Consider the following 19,674-nt stretch of genomic DNA (forward strand, 5'->3'; position numbering starts at 1 on the left):
ATGCCAAGATTTGGTGGGTATTTCAAATTAAAAAGAACAAAATTATGACAAAAGCATCACTTTCAGTGCTTTTTGATTTTGTAAGCCATTTTTTTTTTCAAATTTATTAAACAAAACATTAAAACGCAATTCTAGTTGATTAGTCCGGCAATGTTCTTTAAATTTGTAACGTCTAAAAATCAGCTGGTACCAGTGTAGTCCGGCAACACCATTTACAGCAATTGTTATTGTTATTGTTACGGGGAACCCATGCGTTTGAATGAGAAAACACGAATTGTTGGACAGCGGGTTATCCTTGTTCCTTACGAGGCTAAGCATGTCCCCAAATACCATCAATGGATGAGTAATGAAGCCCTCAGACAGTTAACAGCATCGGAGGAACTCTCCCTTCCAGAGGAGTACGCCATGCAACACAGTTGGCGTGAAGATGACGACAAACTGACTTTTATAGTTCTTTCTGCCGATCTCTATCGGCAGAGTAAGGATGAAATTGCTGCCATGGTGGGTGACACTAATCTCTTTCTGCACCAAGATGAAGATAGTGGACAAAAGATTGCCGAGGCGGAGATTATGATTGCAGAGCAGGACTCTAGAGGCAAGGGCTATGGGCGTGAGGCGATGCTTCTAATGCTTAAATATGCACGGGATCACCTGGATATAGATAAATTTGAGGTCAAAATCGACATGGACAATGTAATATCTCAGCGAATGTTTCAAAGTTTTAAATTCGTGGAAACACGACGTGTGGAAGTCTTTCATGAGGTGACCCTAGAAAGGTCTATTACGCCGGATTGGAATAAGTGGCTGGATGAAGAGGTGAAGCTGAAAATAGAGAGCTACTAAGGAATATTATTTGTAAATAACAAAAATATTAGGTTTAAACTATAATAAACAGAGAGTAATTGTAAGAGATGTATCTTGTTTCGTCTGTACTTATGGCAATATAAATAGTTGCGATCTATGTTTTTTTTTTTTTTTATTACATTTATTTTACAACTACATGCTTTTGTTTGTCTTATCTATGTTGTATGTATTTATGTATGTTGAATTTTACATCTTTTATGTGTTTTTAGTCGATGTTTGAGTTGGTTCTCTTGTGTTTTATCTTGTGGTTTGTTGTTATGCTATGTATTTCATGTGTATGATTGTGGCAGGATAATGGCAATCCAACAATTTAGGCCATTTGTCAGAAATCGGAGATAATGTTGATATTGGTGTGTATGTGATTTGTGTGTGTATATGTATATTTAAATATATATAGTACATAAAACTAGATGCTTAGTGTTTTACAGCTGCATACAAAACGGCTCAAATGTTCTTATTTCATTTTTTTTGTTTTTGTTTTATAAAAATTATTATTAAATAATTAAAGGCAGAAACATAATCAGTAATTGCAAATTAAAAACGAGTTGATCTCTTATACTTTCATTTTGTTGGTTCTCGTTGTTGCCTCCTTCTACAAAAACTTAAACGAATGATAGCTGCTCTTGAAATCTTAAATCTTGAACTTAAACATGTTGCTGGATAGTAAATATATATTATATATATTTCATGTTGTTTGTAAATTAAGCAGCAGCACGTGGTCCATCGATGGGCATGGCGTGGAGAACCTCATCAAGCAATTGCAGAGCCCGATGCAAATGAACCTCAATCCAACACGGTGTCTCCTTAATCGATTGTCGCGGATAATCAGGTCCCCAGCCCTTGACAAAGCTTAAACGCAATATGCAAAGACGACGCAGATCATCTACCCCAATTCCAGCGGCAGCTGTGATGCCTGTAAAGCACACAAAAAAACATCAGTGAATTCTCCGTAATTCAGTGAGAAGCGAAATTCAACTTACTTCTACCGCCACCGCCCATCTGTTGTTGATTGGAGACGCCAGCAACGGCGGCTGCTTGTGCAGCTGCGGCAGCCTGGGCATTGGTGGCCAGTGAGTGCATCTGTTGGTGACATTGTCGCAAATCGAAAACCTAGAAATTAAATCAAATGTTCCTTAGTTGTTTGCGTCTTTTTAATCATTGATTTGAATGTCCTTACTTTAATGCAGGCTGCCGGATAGATTTTGTGGACAGCATCGCCCGGCGTACGACCCGCCTCACGATCCAGGTAATAGCTTTGTACAAACACAGAATTATCGCTGAGGCAACGTAGCCAAACATCGCCCTCGCCTCGCAAATCCAACTGGACGCCCTTGCCAATATGCAGCCTAATGGATAAATCAGTTATATAGATCTGTTGGTATTCGGTGCCCATGATATTCTCTCACCTGGCACGCTCGGATTGTTCAGTTCGATGAACATTGCTGAGGGCACCCAAACAAAAACGATTCCCACCGGAGGGATCCACATAGCCATCAATAATAACATTTGGCTTTGCCGACGGGACTTTGAAGGTTTCACCCACTTGAGTGTCCAGCTCAAAGTATGCAATGGAACACCAGTATTCCGGTGGCGGTTGACGGGAGAGCAAACGTGGCTGCTGCTGTTGTTGTTGTGGTTGCGGCTGCTGTTGCTGGGGTTGTTGTTGTGGCGCTTGCTGTGGTGAAGCCAGGTCACCCGTTAGCGATGAGTTCCCTGAAAAAAAAAGAGATGAAACTCCACTCTAAAGGCTGATTTGAATAATTTCTTTATGCACATACAGAATGCTCCTGGCAATGAGCGTGGATCGGGCGGCTGCATTGATTGTGTGTAGGTGAGAGTATTGGGACCTGTCCAAGTACCAGCAGCTGCATTACCTCCGCCTTGAACCTGGCTGCTTGTCGCACCAGCAGCATTTGTTTGCGGTTGCACACCTGCTGGTGATTGTTGCTGCTGTTGCTGTTGTTGTTGCTGCTGCTGCTGCTGTTGGGAATTGGGTGGAGCAGATGCCCCAAAACCACCAGCACCCGCCACAGCAGCTGCAGATCCTGGCTGGGGTACATAACCGTTTTGCTGAGCATGCACAGATGGCGAAACTTGAGGACATTTGCCATCGTTACTAACATTTTGCATCTGATTGGCCGTGGGTTGAGGGCCATAATATTGTCCTCCATTTCCAGCACCAGCGCCGGCATTGACTGGTCCATTAGGGCCATTGGGAACACCTCCAGGCGGTTGTTGTTGTTGCTGCTGCTGTTGTTGTTGCTGCATGGCCATACTGGCAGATGGATCGGTTGGTGAATTAGCCTGGCCATGATGGACACCATTTCCTTGCGGATTCTGAGCTTGTTGGGGCGGGGGTGGCGGCGCCATAACCGGTCCCGGATTCATTGGTCCGGTGGGCATACCTGGCATGCCATGTGGTACGGCTTCAAAGAGAGAGGAAACAACAATTAAACATTGATAAAAGAAGGCTGATATATTGCCTAAAGGTAGCACTGTCTTCGAAACGAAATAAAAAGTTAAATGAAAATTCTTACAAAGCGAGTGGGGAGGACCCTGAGATTGGGTCTGTGTTTGCTGCTGCTGCTGCTGAGAGGGCGGCGGGGGCTGCTGTTGCTGCTGCTGAGTCTGTTGTGGTTGACCAAGCCGTGGTGGTGGTGGTACCATCCATGAACTACGCGACCCCGCCACCACTCCATCCTGCGGTTCGATTTTTGGTATTGTACGCCCTTGGGCGAACATTGCACTCATGGGATTGGTTGAGGCATCGCCAACTAAAGAATTTTACAAAACATAAAAATAAAACCGAAATAAAGCAAGAAAAAAATAAAAACCAAAGGAAACAAACATAACTAAGCGAAAACGGACATACCGTATTCACCAGGTCCTTGGGCATAGCCATAGGCACCTCCTGGCCCCACCATCTGCGTGGGATGATGCTGTATGGTGCCAATATCTGTGCCATCAATATCCATGCCACCCACTAATGGTCCAGCCGAGTATTCATCTTTAACCAGGCGACTGGGACCCGATTGCAAACTAAGTCCAGAGAGATCGATGCCAGGCGACACAACGCGTTCATAGTGATAGGGATTCACACAAACTGAGTCGCATTTCAGATCGAAGGCGAAAGCACAGTATTTGACATGTTTCAGCTCGTTCTTATGGAGATCAGGCCAACGCCAGATGCGAGCATAGATCACATGTGGAAATCCCTTGCGTCCAGCCACCTGGAAGTAAACGCAAAAACCGAATTGAAAAAAAACTTAAGTGAGATAAAATGATTAAATTTGAAAGGGTCAAACATTAACCGGAAATGCCTAAACAAACATCAGATAAAATATACGGAACGCTCGCTTGAGTCATTTATAAATTATCTTTAAATAAATTGGGGCTACTTTTTCTATATTTGCCTACCTGTAGCCGACCGTCGAGGGTGCGCTGAATGGTCACACATTTACTTGGATGCGCTCCGTTTGTGGTGATGGCCGTTATGAGGGAATCCAATTCGTCCCGCTTCTCCTTAAGCTTCTTTACCAGCGATTCGATGGCTCGCTTAGCGAATCCTTCACTCTCACCGCCCTGGCGATGGCACATCAGTGAGTGGACAATGCTCAGGCAGGCATCGGCCGATGTCGGAGCATTCGATGGTGGCGGCGGTGGCATCTGAACCATGTCCCGCACTATGACTGCAATGGAAAGGAAAGGAATAATTATTAATTTTCTATGGCTTTCTGACCTGATCTTGGCTACTTACTATCTTGTGGCCCATACATATGAGATGGCGGACCTGCCCCTGGTCCACCCATGCCAAAGTCCTGGGCAATGCCCAGGCCACCGCGTGCATGGGCATCCACTTCGGCGTTGTTATTATCGCCGCCGTCACAAAATCCGTAACCAGCTGATGGCCACAAAGTGCTGCCGGTATGAGGAATTGGAACAAAGGAGATAGGTGCGCTTCCCCTCCCCCCACAAACTTCTTGGCTATTGCTCTTAAAAATTGCAACCAACAATTTAGCTTAGGCTTGGGGGGTTGTTACACACATACACACACACAACGACTAAGAGAGAGCGAAATAGAGAGACAAAACATACACACACAAACACACACACAAATGCAGGCGCGCAGCTCAACTATGTAAACTTGAACTCCACAAAGTTGGCGTAATTACAGCGGCGAGGCTAGTGCTCCTTCCATCAACTTCACCTCCACCTCCTCCTCCGTCTGCTTCTCCTGCTCCACTTCCTTGGCGTAGATTTATTTCCTTTTTGTTCTTAACTACCACCGCTCCGACAACTGTGAACACAAACAAATACAAAGCTCAGTCATTCGCGCGCAATACTTTTAGTCACAATTTCAATTATTCTTTTTATTATTATTATTATTCTTATTTGCTTTTGATTCGATTCTTTCGTGAAAAATCTTTGCTCGATAACGCCGATAACGATAACGTTTCTCCGATAATGTTGATAACGATAACGTTGCTCCGATAATGTCGCTAGCGATAAATTCGATTCGATAATATCGATTACGATAACGTTGCTCCGATAACGATTTATATAAAAATCGGAAAATATAACTATCGAGGGTTGTGCCATCCATAAGCCAATCTTCAAAAAATTCTTTGGGAATATATTTTATATTTTGTACCTGTGCCGAAAAAGAAGCGAAAATACTGATCTGAACTCAGAGGCATCCGGGTAAGTGTCAAATTATTGTCTCCCGAAACATCAATTGTTGAAATTAAGTCTTGTTCAATACGTAAAACGGCCTTTTTATCAAATGACCAAAATACTTTTTACGCCACGAGTTTTTTTCCTATCCAATATGAATGTGTGCGTAAGCATGTGCATACATACATGTATATATATATATATATATATGTGTGTGTGTGTGTGGATGTTTGTATGTGAGTAATGTGGTGATGAAATTGAAATACCAATATTAACTAAATGATTACATATATACAACATATGTACATGTATATTATGTAGATAAGAATTTATGTGAGAGAGTTGCAAGTTTAAATAGTTACAGCCCTAGTGGTATGAGTTTCCAAGTGTGCCTGTGTTTGAGTGGGTGTGAGTGTGTGTGTGTGACAGGTAGTTGTTGTTGCTAATAGGGAAAACTGAAATAGCTTTCATTCAAAAAAGGAAAACACTGTGCTTGGCAACAGCGCAGTGCAAGATACATACATATATAGAGAGACCGAGCACCCTGTATTAGTCAAAATTTATTATATATTTCATTTAAGGTTCTTCCGTTATTTCATAATAAGTGTTGATTTGATGGAGGGGATACTTTGGTATCATGTACTCCATTCTCATATTACGACGAATTGTACATTCTTGATATTTGCGCCAATCGTCATATTTTTTCCCATGACACTCCTCAGATTTGCCAGACTCGAAGATTTCCCTTCTAAGTTGCATGTATAAAGGACGGTGCTCATAGCAATGATTGGGCGGTTCTTTTTTTAGCCACTCTTCAACTTTTGGAATATTATATATTGTCGATTTACCATAACACACACCACTCGGTTTTCCAGTTTCTTTAAAAGAAATATAAATGGGTTTACTAATTATAGAGAGTATAATAAATATAGTAAACAGACCGGGATAGTAGTTTTTTGCAGCGAAATGGTCAATTGTGATTCGCGGTATCACTGGCTTGTCTAAATTGTGAAAACGCGTATCCAACCATATATCGCCATAGGTGACGGCCCAGGGATTGAATACCCAATTGCCCATTACATCGGTATTAAATTTTGGAATCGGTATGGTGAGCTCCCTGCCTGGATTATTTCCGTTTCGTTCAGCTCTGCCTTCTTTTTCGGCTTTAGCCCATAGTTGAAGCAACTCTTTTGTAGATTCAGGTTTCCCTTTTATCGTCGTTCTTGGTAGTTTTGGAAACAAGCGTAGGCCACCAGCAAGATCTGTATTATCAGCAATTTCCTCATCATCAAGTTGTTCCCTTAAATTTGTAGCATGGTTAACCAAAGGCAGAGCATAAATAACTCTATCCAAAAGAACCTATCAATGAATATCATAACTTTTTAACTAAACTATAGTTACAATTGTCGTCTTACACAAATCAGGCAAACAGCTGTCCAAGATACCAAGTGTATACTCCACATTTCAAGCGGCAAACCAAAAATTGTTTCTTAAAAACTTGTCATAACTAATAATAGATTTTTTTGATTCTACCTCTTATGTTAAATCATTAAAAATAAATAAGACTAATAGCAAAAAGCCTATTTGAATTTAAAATTTGAAACATTTGGCGCTGCAATTTTAAAATCTGATTCCTCTATTAAGCTAGAGTTGGTCACACTCGAATATTCAATTGCGTGAGCGAATTCAGAATGGCTGAGCGAATATTAAATGAGCGAATTGGCTCTGCTTTAAAAAGGAACGAAACGGAATATTGGCAATGAAACGACATCTGGAAACAAGCAAGAGAAGACGTGCGCGCGAGTGTGTGTTTGATAAATATTATTTGTGATTGTATGTGTGCGTGTGAATGTTTGAATAGAAATTTTTACAACAATTTGAAATTAGATTCTTTAAGCAAAAAAGTTTCAATATCACAATATATAGAGTCAGCTACAATGTCCAGCTAAAGGAATATTACAGTTGCCCCAAAGCCCCACTTTGAAACTGGTGTATGGGAAAAATCGATCCACCAAATAAGAAAGAAGAAAAAGAGAAAATGTTGGCTTAACAATTTCGAAAAGAAACTCTTACAACACCAACAAATTTGTGATAAAAATTTCAAGTACAAATTAGTTAACGTAGCGCTTAAATGACAACTAACAAAGTTTTATAACAAAAACTTTCAACGCTGAAGAGAAAAAGAAAGAAAAAACAACAACAATTTACACACTTATTTTCAAGTGCAATAAGCAAAAGAATAATCCAAAAAAACAAACAAATTCGTCTCAACATTCCTGCGCAACAGAAAACAACAAAATGGCTGTAAAAATGTAAGCAACAAACTAAAAAATTTTTTAAATTATATTCTATTGCGTGCAACAGAACCAAAAACAAAAAAGAAAAAAAATCGAAAAAAAGGCCTTGAATCGAGAATCGAGAATTGTTTGCCAAAGCAAATCAGATGATTTCTTTTATATGTTTGCAAAGGAGAAATAACAAAAATAATTGTTTAAACAAAGAGATTGAAACTTTTTATATATATACATACATACATATATATGTATATACATGCATATGTATATGCATGTATGTATATGTAAGTACAAAGAAACAATTTACGTGTTTGTTTCAGTTTTCATATCGTTTCACAGCTGTTTGTTTGTGTCAGTGTGTGCGTGTGTGTGTATCTCCGTTACTTAGTGAGAGGGTGGAGTCTCTCTCAGATGGTTAGAAGGGGGGAATATGGAAACGGTATTTTATGTATGTGGGGCTGTACAGTTTTATGCAAACTTGTTTCATAGATTGAGCAACAACTATACATTCTAGCAAATATCCTAATTTCCTATTCTATGTTCTTTGTTGTGAATTTCGTTGGGGGCGCACTCTGTGAAATATTCTTTTCAATTTGCGTCAATTGTTTTTATTTAATGCTGTTGACTCTCGCCTTCTACTGTTTGCCCCCCTTCTCATATATATACACACACACACACACACAGACACTTGTACGCTCTCAGTTGATGACGCGCGCGCTCTGAAAGTGATTCTGTGTATGTGTTTCATTTCCACTGTTTTTGACCAGCAACAAACAAAGGCCTTTGGTTGTATTGGTGTGCGTTCCCATTTGGATTTATATTGCGTCAGCCAACAAAATAAAATGTATATATACATGTACATATATGTATGTACATATGTATGTACATATATGTACTATAATATGATTTACTTGTTTTTGTTTTTAAATGTTGTTAAAAACAATATTATTTCTTAACTTGACCAAATAATTAACAACTTTTGTCCCGTTTATCATCTTCGCTTGCTGGCTGGCTCTTTTTCCCTCTCTTTTTCTATAAGCGTCTCTCTTCTTCATACGCTTCTCTTTTTTACTTGATTTCACCTTCAGTTTTGTATGTGTTTTCTGGGTCATATTTGTTGATTTCAATTTGTTGTGTAAAAACAAAAAAAAAGAAAAAAGCTGCAAACACATAAAATTGCTTAATATTTTGTTGATTTTCATATTTTCCGTAGCCTCCATTAAGCAGTATGTATGCATGTGTAAAGGCCTCCATTCACACACTTACATTTATGCATATGAGTGTGTGTGTGTGTCTGTGTCTATATTTGTGTGGGTGTACTGTTATTTGATTTATTCTTCTACGCCTTTTTTTAACACACCAAAACTAATTTAAATTTTCTCTAAATATTGTTGCATTTCAACTGACTTGTATTGAAATAATTGGTAGTTAGACAAGGACCGCGATAGTAGTCTGCCTCTAAATAAACTGTTAATCCATAGACATTAAGATTTCACTTGCTTCTACCCTCCTCCCGTCTACTCTACCTGTCTGTTTGTCTAATTGCTGTCTCCCAAATTCAGTTTGAAGCGACTCAGCCTAAAGTGAAATTTAATACTGGACGACAACAGCTGACCATCCCAAAAAAAAAAAACAAAAAATAACCAAAACCGAAGTCCGTTCAGTCGAACTCCATATACACTTTGGCAAACGATTGACTTTTCGCTTTAGACAGGGTATCAAAACGATTTTTGTAAGCCAAATGAAATTCAAAGCCAAGAGAAACACCCCTTTCACGTGATGTCTCCTTTTGTCCTCCTCCTCCTCCTCCATTATCTAATTGAATTTTTTTGAGGTGACAACAAATTCTAAATTCCAGCTGTTGCTGCAATGCAGCTGCTTGTCGTCTGCCGCCTCCTCCCGCTATCCCGTTATCGTTTGTCTCTTGTCTGCCCCTGCAGTTCTATGGCTTTTTGGCAAAATGGCGATAAGATCGTATTGCTCTCTCTGTCTCTGTCTCTCTTCTTTTTTTTATCGTATCGAACCATTCAATGTTGTTGCTTACGTCATGGAATTCTTTTTTCTCAACCGAATGGGGGGCAAAGAGAAAATAATGGAATAAATAGATAAGCGTAACTACTAAATGCTATTGTTATATCAGACAATTGAGAATTATCTAAATGCAAAAAAAAAGGTCATCATGTATGTATGTAGTTGTGGTAACGGGGGATTAGGGTAACCAAAGGCAAACGTAACTTTCTATAAGCGAGCAGTCCAAAGCTCAACTATAATTCGATTTCCTCAATGACCGACAGACGATTGCCGTCCGCTTATCATTACAATAATTATCAGCAGGCAGGCGGGCACACAGTCTTTTGAAGACTTTCGGTCTGATCATCGGTCCGTCACGTTCATTTAAATTCATTTTGAAATACATTCTTGAAATGCATTTCCGTTGATAGTAAAATGAAAAACTATATGTACTTAAAAATTTATTTGCACACGAGAAGAGGAGACCAACATTAGGCAGATAGAACTACCAAACAAAAGGTCAATCCCCTTCCCGATACGATTTCCAAGGGAATTTCCTTTACTTTGAATTTTGTTAAATTATACAACGAAATAAACAAAACGTAGCTAAGCAATAGAGAGCAAAAACCCCGAGTACAATGGCTTATCCATACGTCCGTGCGTTGCTCTATTATTCTTTTGGGTTTTTGTTTCTTTTTTTTTTTTGTCTAGGTTTTCCAAAGATCAACTATCAAATTTATGCTTATCCACATGCCATAACATCGACTCTGGCAGCTGCTGCGCCTGCGCCCAGCCAGGCGGCATCGCTCGGCGGTTCCTATCACATACACATGAGTCACTTTGTGTTCTTCTATTATCTGTCTGTTGGTTCAGTGCTTTGAGCCCTATGTGTGAGGGGTTGAATGAGTTCAATGAATAAATTGGGGGTTGTTGGGCATAAAAAACCACCCTGACCAGTTCTTAGAGTTATATGTTTGGTTAATTATGAACAACTGAAGTCGTTTTCACCTTTTCACACCCCGTTCTGCAAGGGGATTCCCCCCAAGAAGAGTATGTGACCAACAGAGAGAGTATTTCAAAGTCGCTTTATTAATTAATTTTGCTGTGGAACAAGTTTTGTGAGAGGGTTGTTGTTGGTCCTTGTTGTTGCAAGGTGTTGAGAGGGGCCTGATTGAAAGTCACGTTCCACAGACGCAGCCTTAGGATGATGCAATAAACTTATTAACTTCAATCAGTTTAATTTCTTCTTATTGATTGACTTAAATCGATAAATCTGTATGTTTCTTCATCTCTCTTTCCCTTTCTGTCATTTGTTTGACCTTCAATGAGCTGGGGGAAACTTTTTGGAGATCAATCATCAATAATAAAGCAAGACAACAGACATACGATGCTTAAAAGAAAACAAGTAATATTACTAATTACTATTGTTTACGGGTTTTCACTTTTTGTCAACACATATTACAAAAAAATTTATGAAAATATTTCACACCTGTTTTTACACACACCACGCCACGCCTACCTTAGGCTTCCGGACAGTTTTATACACAAACTTTAAAAAAAAAAAAAAAACTATAAACAAATCAAAAAAAATAGGCAAAAAGTGAAATTTTTTTGAAATGGTTTATAAGTGTGTGTGTGTGACTGTGTGTATTTCTCTCTTAGGCTATGTGTGTGCGTATTTATATGTGTACGTGCTTATCGTCAGACATAACAAAAAATAACTAAAACTAAAAAGAAAACACAGATACATACATACATACATACATATGTTTTTCAATTGAGAAATTGTTGTAGTTGTAGATATGTAAAACGCATTCGAGCATGACAAAAGCAACTAAAAGCTGAGCAAAAGCAACTAAAAACTTACAAAATCTTGTAGTTTGAGTAACAATTTATTTACTTTTATATAAGCAAAGACATTCTAAATGTCCAATTCTCTCACAATTCCGTAAAAACTCGTAAAGTAACGGGCTCATTGTGTTCAAAGGGCAACACCCAAAAAAAAAAGTAGTTACAGTTGCATATCATCATCATCTTCTTCTTCCAGTCACAGACTGATCTTTGACCCCCCCTCCCCCCGTAAGAGCTAGAGTTTAGGTCTGCCTATGGAAGCAGAAAAAAAAAATACTTTTCAAAAACGAAACAAAAACTAGTTTTTACGTTGCTTGGGTGGGTGGCGACAACCTTGAATTATCTTTAAAGCAAGCAAAGCAGCTTTTGGCTCAAAGATCTCTTGACCATGTCTTTGTTTTCGAAACTTGAAACGGAAGTTGTATGAGCAAGAAAAGTGAAAACCTCAAAAATGATTCAGAAATAACCAATGATGAGTTTTTAGTCATATGATTCATTCTATGATTCGTTCGTTTTTAAAATATTGGTTTCGTTTCAAGTCAAGTTTAATCAATATTTAAAAATAATTGAATACTTTCAAGTACAGTTTCTCTCTGGGTTGTGTTTTGTGTTTGTTTTATTAATAGAAGCAGCAACAACAACAACAATAACAACTAACCAACCTTGTTTCATGTTTGTTTTGTTTTGTATTTTGTTGATAGCCATGAGAGAGGTTAAACTCAAAGACGTTTTTAGGGTTTCTTTGCATTCTTGGGTCGTCTTTGTTTAGTTTCCGCCATTATTGAAAAACTTCCTTCAACATTTAAAAATAACTTGCTGCAACATCTGGTGGATGCAACAAAGAGGAAGGAAGAAGGGGCATCAATCAATTGGCAACTCTCGAGTGGTTTAAGAAATTAGAGAAATTTAATTTATGTTTTGTTTATCTGTCATTCATTTAAAGTCATATAAACTAAAATCTTCAAACTAGCACAAACAAACTGAATAGTTTTATTTTTGGTGGGTTTTTTTTTCTCACTTTTTGTTATGTTTACTCAAGTGTCTGTCGTGTGGCTGGCTCTGTTGAGCCTCTTAATATTGAGTTTCGAATGGAATGTTTTGCTTTTTTAGCTTATATTGTTGGCTTATCTTTGGCGTTCATGTAGCTTTTGACGGAAGTGCGAATGGAAATCTATAATATAAACACTTTGGAATTAAGAAGGGGAATTCAGTTTCAACACTACAATTTGTGTGTGTGTGCGTGTGTGTTAGATTTTGCTTATCACAATAGACGAAATAAAAAGTTCAAAGAAAAATATACATACATACATACAAGAAGCTGCTGAGTCTCGGTTCGTTTAACATTAATTCGTATAGTATAGACAAAATGTAATAATCTGTAAATATGAAAACTTAAAAACTAGTTCACAAAGAATTCTAGTATTTTTCAATATTATCTTGTTGTGCTTGAAAATGCATATAAATTGTGTTTAACAAGGTATTTTTTACTTGAGTAGTTTACCTTGAGAAAAGGCAAACGTCCTCCTTCTTTTGCCCGCCCCATCAACCTCTTGGCCAAGTTGCCTTGTGATAAACACGATGGGAATATATAAAATTTTATATAAGACGACACAATTTTTGTGTTCATTTTGAGTTGAGGTCAAAATTAAATCAAATAAAATTTGTAATTCTCTCAATGTCATTCACCACTACCAACAACAACAACAACAACAGAATTAAAAAGGTCGTTACACGTATTGAGCAAAATTATATATATATAAAAAGTGAATGAAATTTGCTTGGCAAAGTGCATTGGCACATCAACTAACTAATTGATGACTGATAATGTTTAAATAATATTTATTTATTTTCAATTTTATTTTTAATATTCCCTCTTAATCCCCTATATATGCACTTATTTAATCTAATTGTTTATTAATTTCTTTAATTTAAAGCTCGTAAGTTAAAAAGAGAAAAAAAAAAACAGCTAAAAAGACACTCACTGAGAGAAAAAAGTTGAATTTAATTGACGCTAAGAGTTTATTATCGTGACAAGCATTGAGCTAATACATAATAAACCACAAGTAGCGCTTTAAATTCTTAAATATTGAGATTTATTCTTAAAGCGTACACATTTATATGGGACTGACTGTTAGACCAATAATTTTTTTATATTTGGCTAACTTTATTTGTCTTTTTGTACACTAAAAAAAAAAGAAAAAACAGATATATATATAAATACTATATATACTGTTGAGGGTATTATCAATTGTTTGGTAAATCGATTGCAAATTGTTTTCCAAGTGGGAATAGCATTAAGGTCATTTGAGGTCTTTTGATTTTCATTTCGACCAGTGTATGCATAACAAGTAGCAAACGATTTTGGTTTTATTTTCGGTCTAGAGTATAACCAATTTATGTGTAATACATAAATTGGCATATTCTATAATAATATTTTCATTCTTGAGCCTGACTCTGATCAAGCGCGAATCATTCATTTTACCTATCACTATCAACTCCAACTCCATTATATTATTATTCCAAATTTGATTTTGCTGAAAATAAAACACGTAACTAAACAAACAAAGAGCTCGAATTGAGATTATCTCGATTCTTGATATTTGTTTTGGCCTAGTTTTTGGTTCTTTGCGTGCAAAGTCAGTCAGTCGTCGGTATTAACCGCAACGCTAACTATAACCTTACTATAAACAAAAACAAATACAGGTACTAGGCCAGCCCTCACAATGTCTGTCCCTGTACGCCACTCTGCTGCCGCCGAATACGCCGCCGCCGTTGAACAGCAACATCAACTGCATCTGCAACTGCAAGAAGAGCAAGAACAGTACCACCAATATCACCACCGCCGCCAGTATCAGCAACAGCAACAACAGGAGGAGGAACAAGTGGTGGATCTATATTATTGCCAACAGCAGCAGCAGCAGGAGCAGATCAACGAGCAGGTGTTGAGGCAGCAGCAGCAGTTGATGCAGCAGAGGTCATCGATGTCGTCGTCGTTGGTTATGCCAGGTCTTGCCCACACCACCACCATCTCCCACAACAACAATAACAACAACAACAACCAGAACAACAGCATCAACAATCCAACTATGGATAACATTAGCATCAATGCCATCCTGGTTGATGATGAGCAACCCTCAACATCAGCTCAGGCAGCGGCAGTGGCGGCTGCAGCAGCAGCTGCTTTAGCTAATGCTGGTGCAATTGGTGGTGGTGCAGTGGGTGGCAATGACAATGGCATGATGGACCACAATGAGGCAGAGATGCCAACTGATTGGATGAGGATTGCGGAAGAGGGCCGGTATGGGACACCGGGTGCTGCTGGCTTGGAATATCAGAAGTACGAACAACAACAACAACAGCAACATGTGGAATCCAATGAGGCGGGAGTTAGTGGTGCTGGAGCCTCCAACAACAATGAACCAGCTTCAGCTATCAAAAAAATGGAGGATCAATTGCACGCCCTCACCTCAGATGAGCTCTATGAGACGGTTAAGGAGTATGATGCATTGCAGGATAAATACCATACGGTTCTCCTACTACCCAAGGAATCGAGGGTAAGTCTACATCCTAGGCTTGATAGCTTTACAGGGTGTTAATGTTGTTCAATTTTCCAATTTTTCCGTGTAGCGCGAAGTGACTGCTGGCGGACGAGATGGCTCGGCCTATGTTTTACGCTGCCTCAAAATGTGGTATGAATTGCCCTCCGATGTTCTATTCTCAGCCATGAGTTTGGTGGATCGTTTCCTGGATCGTATGGCCGTAAAACCGAAGCATATGGCCTGCATGAGTGTCGCCTCATTCCATTTGGCCATCAAACAATTGGATTTGAAGCCCATACCAGCCGAGGATTTGGTTACAATTTCTCAAGTAAGTTGGAAAATCTTAAAAACAAAGTTTTATTTCTTTACTACAGATATCCTTCTCTCTCTTCTCTTCTTCAGTGTGGCTGCACCGCTGGCGATTTGGAACGTATGGCCGGGGTCATTGCCAACAAATTGGGCGTTCAAATGGGTCATGCTCCCATCACATCTGTCAGCTACCTGCGTATCTATTATGCTCTCTTTCGCAATTTGGCCAAGGAGATTGGCGGCGATTTCTTTAAGTTCTATCAGCAATTGATTAAGCTGGAGGAACTGGAGAATCGTCTCGAGATCCTATTGTGCGATGTAAAGACAACAGTGATAACACCATCGACTTTGGCCTTGGTGCTCATTTGCCTGCATTTGGATTTCCATATCAAGGAGTCGTACACGCGCGGCAGTCCCGAACTGAAGCATGTCTTTGAATATATTCTTTTCCTGCAGCAATTTATGAGGGTAAGTTAGAGAGACTAGACTGAAACATACAACAGCATTCTTAATTTGGGTTGCCTTTTCTCTTATCTTCCATGATTCCAGATTCCCGATCGCGTTTTCACCTGCGGTTTCAGCATTGTCTCGGGCATTCTATCCCATTATAATGGCCAGAATAAGGCGCCCTATAAGCAACGGCTTGTCTGGAAGTTATCCAGTCGCACGCTGCGTGTGTTGCGCCCTATCAATCGTTTCTCCTCGGATCTGCCCACCATTGAGGAAGGCATCTCGAATGCCATCGATGAGGGACTACGTTCGAGGTAAGCATAAAAAAATAAAAATAAATGACGCCCCACCACATACACAAATGTAACACACTAACACACAGAGACGACATATGTACAATATATGTACATAGCTAGACCTGGGCTGGTTTTTTATTTTTAGTATACATTTTTTTGTTGTTTTTTATTATTTTGTGTATGTTTTCGTCTTTGGTGTTTTTTGGCGTAAACAAGTTTCTAGAATATTAGCGATTTCATTATCAGCCAGCCAAATAAACAGCAACAACATATAAGCCCATTAGATGATGCCTGCCTCGCTGTGTGTGTGTGTGTCTAGGTGCAAATGACTATATGTGTGTGTGTGTGCGTGTGCGTGTGTTTTTTTCGACAATAATCTTATCATGGTCAGCAGCAGGCACTAAGACACTGAGGGTAGTTCTACACTGTGGGAAATGATCAATTAGGCGGGAAGACGTGGGAGGACCTGCCAAAGAAAACAATTTTTCTCGTGACCATGAGCATTTTCTTCAATGTCATGGAAAATATGTGTCTGTCTGCCATTCAGTGTATATTTTCTTTTTTGGTTTTTCCTGTATTCGATGGGCGTAGGTCAGCATCCTTTCTAGGGGCAAGGTATTTCAGGTATTGGTAACTTTGACTTAAAGAAGCAATGAATCATTTTAAAGAGAAGAAAGGTCACCTTTATTTTTAGTTACTTGACTTGAAGTAGAAAGCAGCACCCTCCACCTTATCACCCCTTCAGTACCGCCCATGTTGTATTATCTAATCTGATTGCTGTTTTTGAATTGAGTCATAAGCAGAGAGGGTGGGAGAGAGGGGCAGAGATGTAGAGAGTTCAATGCACTTGTGGACTTTTGTTTCAATATCAGCTGACTTGAATTGCTTGTTCAATGCGCGCCTGCCCGATAATAAATTTTTAACCATTTGGCCTTCAACTTGAATACAAATTGCATTTCATACAACACTAATTAATGAAATTTGTTTATCTTTGTGGTTTTTCTATTTTCAGAACCGAGAGTATTAGCTCTGAGGAGGAAGAGGATTGGCCAACTTCACCCATAATTCCAATTTTCGAACAATGTTAGTAAAGAACTGCTGCAGCAATTAACAGCAAAGGAGCAACAGCAGCAGCAGCAGCAGCAGCATCATCAACAGCGGCATCACTAGACCAGATTAGATCAGATGACCAACAGTTGGCCGCTCACACACCCACACACACCACGCGATTCGCAGCAAAAGGAAGGCGATTAAACATATCTCCCCCCCTAAAATCCAATCACATCTACATCCTTTTGCCCTTTTGGAATGTGTATGTGTAGGTGTGTGCTTAGATATTTTGCTAAAATGCATCATAATTTATCAGGTTTTTAGCATTATGTGCTGGTTCTAACATTTAAGAAACTTTCGGAGGAGGCGTTGAAGTAGAAGAAATGCTAAGGCAATTTTTTTTCGATTTATTTGCGGCAGACAAAAAATACGTGAGAAAAAAAAACTACGAAAGAAAAAAATTCTTTAAAAAAAACCCAAAAAAAAAACAAAAATTTAATGCTGCGGACCATCATATAAAAGATTGATGTTGTTCCGGAACATTATATCACAGATCGAAGAGTTGAGAGGAAACCAGAGAAAAGGAAAACAACAATGAAAAACAACTGGAAAAAACAGCAATTTTTTGTTGTTGGTTACGCTCGAAAAACAAACAAAAAAAGTTAAAAAAAAAACAAAAACAAAAACTGAAAAGAAAAATTTACATTAGTTTAAATCAAAAAGAAAAAAAAATTTATGTTCTCCATGTTTGTGCCGCCTCTAATAATTTTCTGTATTTAAAAACGAAACAATGGACCCACAACAACAACAACAACAACACATGAAAGTATATTTAAAACAAAAAAAAAAAAAAGTACAAAAAATTAAACGTAAATCTAAGCTTAAAAAAACAAAACTTCTGATCAGAATACCATTAACTTTTAGCCGCGCTTCAAATAAGAAGAAACAACAACAACAACTTCATAATTCTCCTAATTACTAAGAATTAACTTAACAATCTTAACAACAACCAATATATAGTAAACAAAAAAAAATATGTGTCTAGTAGATTTTTGCTCTGTATAATGAAAACAAAAAGTAACAAAAACTTATACAATATACGAAAAACAATCAAAAACAAAAAACAAATTTAAATGCCGCCCCAAAAAAACAAAAAAAAGAAAACAAAACCAAAATAATATAATCTAACAATTTATCAATTATCATTTGTTATCATTATTATGTAGATGTAAACGAAAAATCGAAAGCCTCCCCCCTTTTTTCACTACCGATATAGAAATCAAAGTGATTCATTTCTTTTATATATTATTATATTTCTTTTTTGTTAAATAATCTTTATTAAATTATTAAAAAAAAAAACCTGTATAAAAAACACAAAGTCAATTCGATTTAATTCGAAATTCGAAAAAAGTTTGATTCATATTTAATTTTTAATTACACCTAAATTAAAGTCTAATAAGTTTATTCGCTAAATAACCAGCAAAAACCACTTAAAAACAAAAGCCAAATTCTGTAGCGCGGCAAAATCTGTTTCATACATTTTTTTGTTCAACATTATGATGCATCATTTAGCAAGATAAACGCAGGCCAGAAAAAAAGAAAATAACAATTAGGAAACGGAGAACATAAATGCAAAAACTACCGCAAATCAATACAACAAATGCAAAAAGAAAAAACAATTTTTGAAACTTTCTGTAAAGGTGAAAAAGCAAAATGCAAAAAAACAAAAAAATCACATTTCAATTTATTTACAAAAAGTATGTGCAAAGTGACCCCACAAAAAAGAAAAAAAAAAAAAAGACAAGAAATTTCTTTCAAGTCTTTTTTTTTGATGGGGTTAGTTTTATTTCTTGTCTGTAAATTTAAATAAAAATGTCCCATATCCTTCCCACACACACGGGTATGACATTGTAATGCCTTGTGGTGTGCAAGTGGATATAGAATTTTCATGAATATTTACAACAAAACGATCAAATGTTTTATTCACATTTATGAACCAGTGTGCAGGTTGAGTGATGTTGGGAGAGAAAGGACCTCTTGGAATGCCAAATTACCCGGCTCGACGAGCAAACCATCTATCTGTCCAATCATCCAGTCAACGGGTCCCACAAATGTGAGTACCAATCAGCAAGACAAATTCCTTCTAAATTCCTTTCCTCCCCTCCCCTCCCTTTACACAAATGTATTTTCAATCACAATTGCCACCTGCACACTATTTAGAAATGTAAATATAACGTTTAGATTTTAATGTAAATTCCCGCTAGAATTTTATATTGTGCAATAGTTTAATTATATATGCAATGTACATGTATATATCTTTATTCTTTTACTTCTCAA

General features: G+C 37.9%; 4 protein-coding genes and 1 long non-coding RNA gene across 8 annotated transcripts; 2 read left to right on the plus strand and 3 right to left on the minus strand.

Annotated features, from left to right (window-relative positions):
- The first annotated feature begins 13 nt into the window (after window positions 1-13).
- LOC6647946 (N-acetyltransferase 9-like protein) lies at window positions 14-912 on the plus strand. The gene has a single exon (XM_002069776.4). It carries the CDS (start codon window positions 250-252, stop codon window positions 841-843), a length of 594 nt encoding a protein of 197 aa, XP_002069812.1. The 5' UTR covers window positions 14-249; the 3' UTR covers window positions 844-912.
- A 2-nt stretch (window positions 913-914) lies between these two features.
- LOC6647945 (mothers against decapentaplegic homolog 4) lies at window positions 915-5,312 on the minus strand. 2 transcript variants are annotated; one of them, XM_002069775.4, is made up of 9 exons: window positions 4,622-5,312; window positions 4,282-4,553; window positions 3,737-4,094; window positions 3,402-3,638; window positions 2,643-3,290; window positions 2,271-2,577; window positions 2,042-2,210; window positions 1,845-1,974; window positions 915-1,777 (listed from the first exon to the last, which is right to left on the minus strand). In XM_002069775.4, the coding sequence occupies exons 1-9, from the start codon at window positions 4,671-4,673 to the stop codon at window positions 1,566-1,568; spliced, it is 2,385 nt and encodes a 794-aa protein (XP_002069811.1). In that variant the 5' UTR covers window positions 4,674-5,312; the 3' UTR covers window positions 915-1,565. The 2 variants fall into 2 exon arrangements, with proteins under 2 accessions (XP_002069811.1, XP_015032864.1); XM_015177378.3 differs by lacking the exon at window positions 3,402-3,638.
- Window positions 5,313-5,476: 164 nt separating this feature from the next.
- On the plus strand, window positions 5,477-19,304 carry LOC6648140 (cyclin G). Of its 2 annotated transcripts, none has more exons than XM_002069773.4 (6): window positions 5,477-5,565; window positions 14,397-15,247; window positions 15,321-15,560; window positions 15,635-16,009; window positions 16,091-16,305; window positions 17,300-19,304. In XM_002069773.4, exons 2-6 carry the CDS (start codon window positions 14,417-14,419, stop codon window positions 17,373-17,375), a joined length of 1,737 nt encoding a protein of 578 aa, XP_002069809.2. In that variant the 5' UTR covers window positions 5,477-5,565; window positions 14,397-14,416; the 3' UTR covers window positions 17,376-19,304. The 2 variants fall into 2 exon arrangements, with proteins under 2 accessions (XP_002069809.2, XP_023034538.1); XM_023178770.2 differs by lacking the exon at window positions 5,477-5,565 and adding an exon at window positions 7,299-7,850.
- On the minus strand, window positions 6,086-7,102 carry LOC111519207. 2 transcript variants are annotated; one of them, XM_047013697.1, is made up of 3 exons: window positions 6,954-7,102; window positions 6,480-6,883; window positions 6,086-6,416 (listed from the first exon to the last, which is right to left on the minus strand). In XM_047013697.1, the coding sequence occupies exons 2-3, from the start codon at window positions 6,613-6,615 to the stop codon at window positions 6,115-6,117; spliced, it is 438 nt and encodes a 145-aa protein (XP_046869653.1). In that variant the 5' UTR covers window positions 6,616-6,883; window positions 6,954-7,102; the 3' UTR covers window positions 6,086-6,114. The 2 variants fall into 2 exon arrangements, with proteins under 2 accessions (XP_046869653.1, XP_023034539.1); XM_023178771.2 differs by having other exon boundaries at window positions 6,480-6,897.
- Window positions 10,912-11,321, minus strand: LOC124462136. Its single transcript, XR_006955413.1, has 2 exons — window positions 11,229-11,321; window positions 10,912-11,171 (listed from the first exon to the last, which is right to left on the minus strand). It is a non-coding gene; the product is annotated as an uncharacterized LOC124462136 (long non-coding RNA).
- Window positions 19,305-19,674: the final 370 nt, after the last annotated feature.

This window comes from Drosophila willistoni, chromosome 3R (assembly GCF_018902025.1).
Source record: "Drosophila willistoni isolate 14030-0811.24 chromosome 3R, UCI_dwil_1.1, whole genome shotgun sequence".
In the NCBI taxonomy this organism is placed as follows: domain Eukaryota; kingdom Metazoa; phylum Arthropoda; class Insecta; order Diptera; family Drosophilidae; genus Drosophila; species Drosophila willistoni.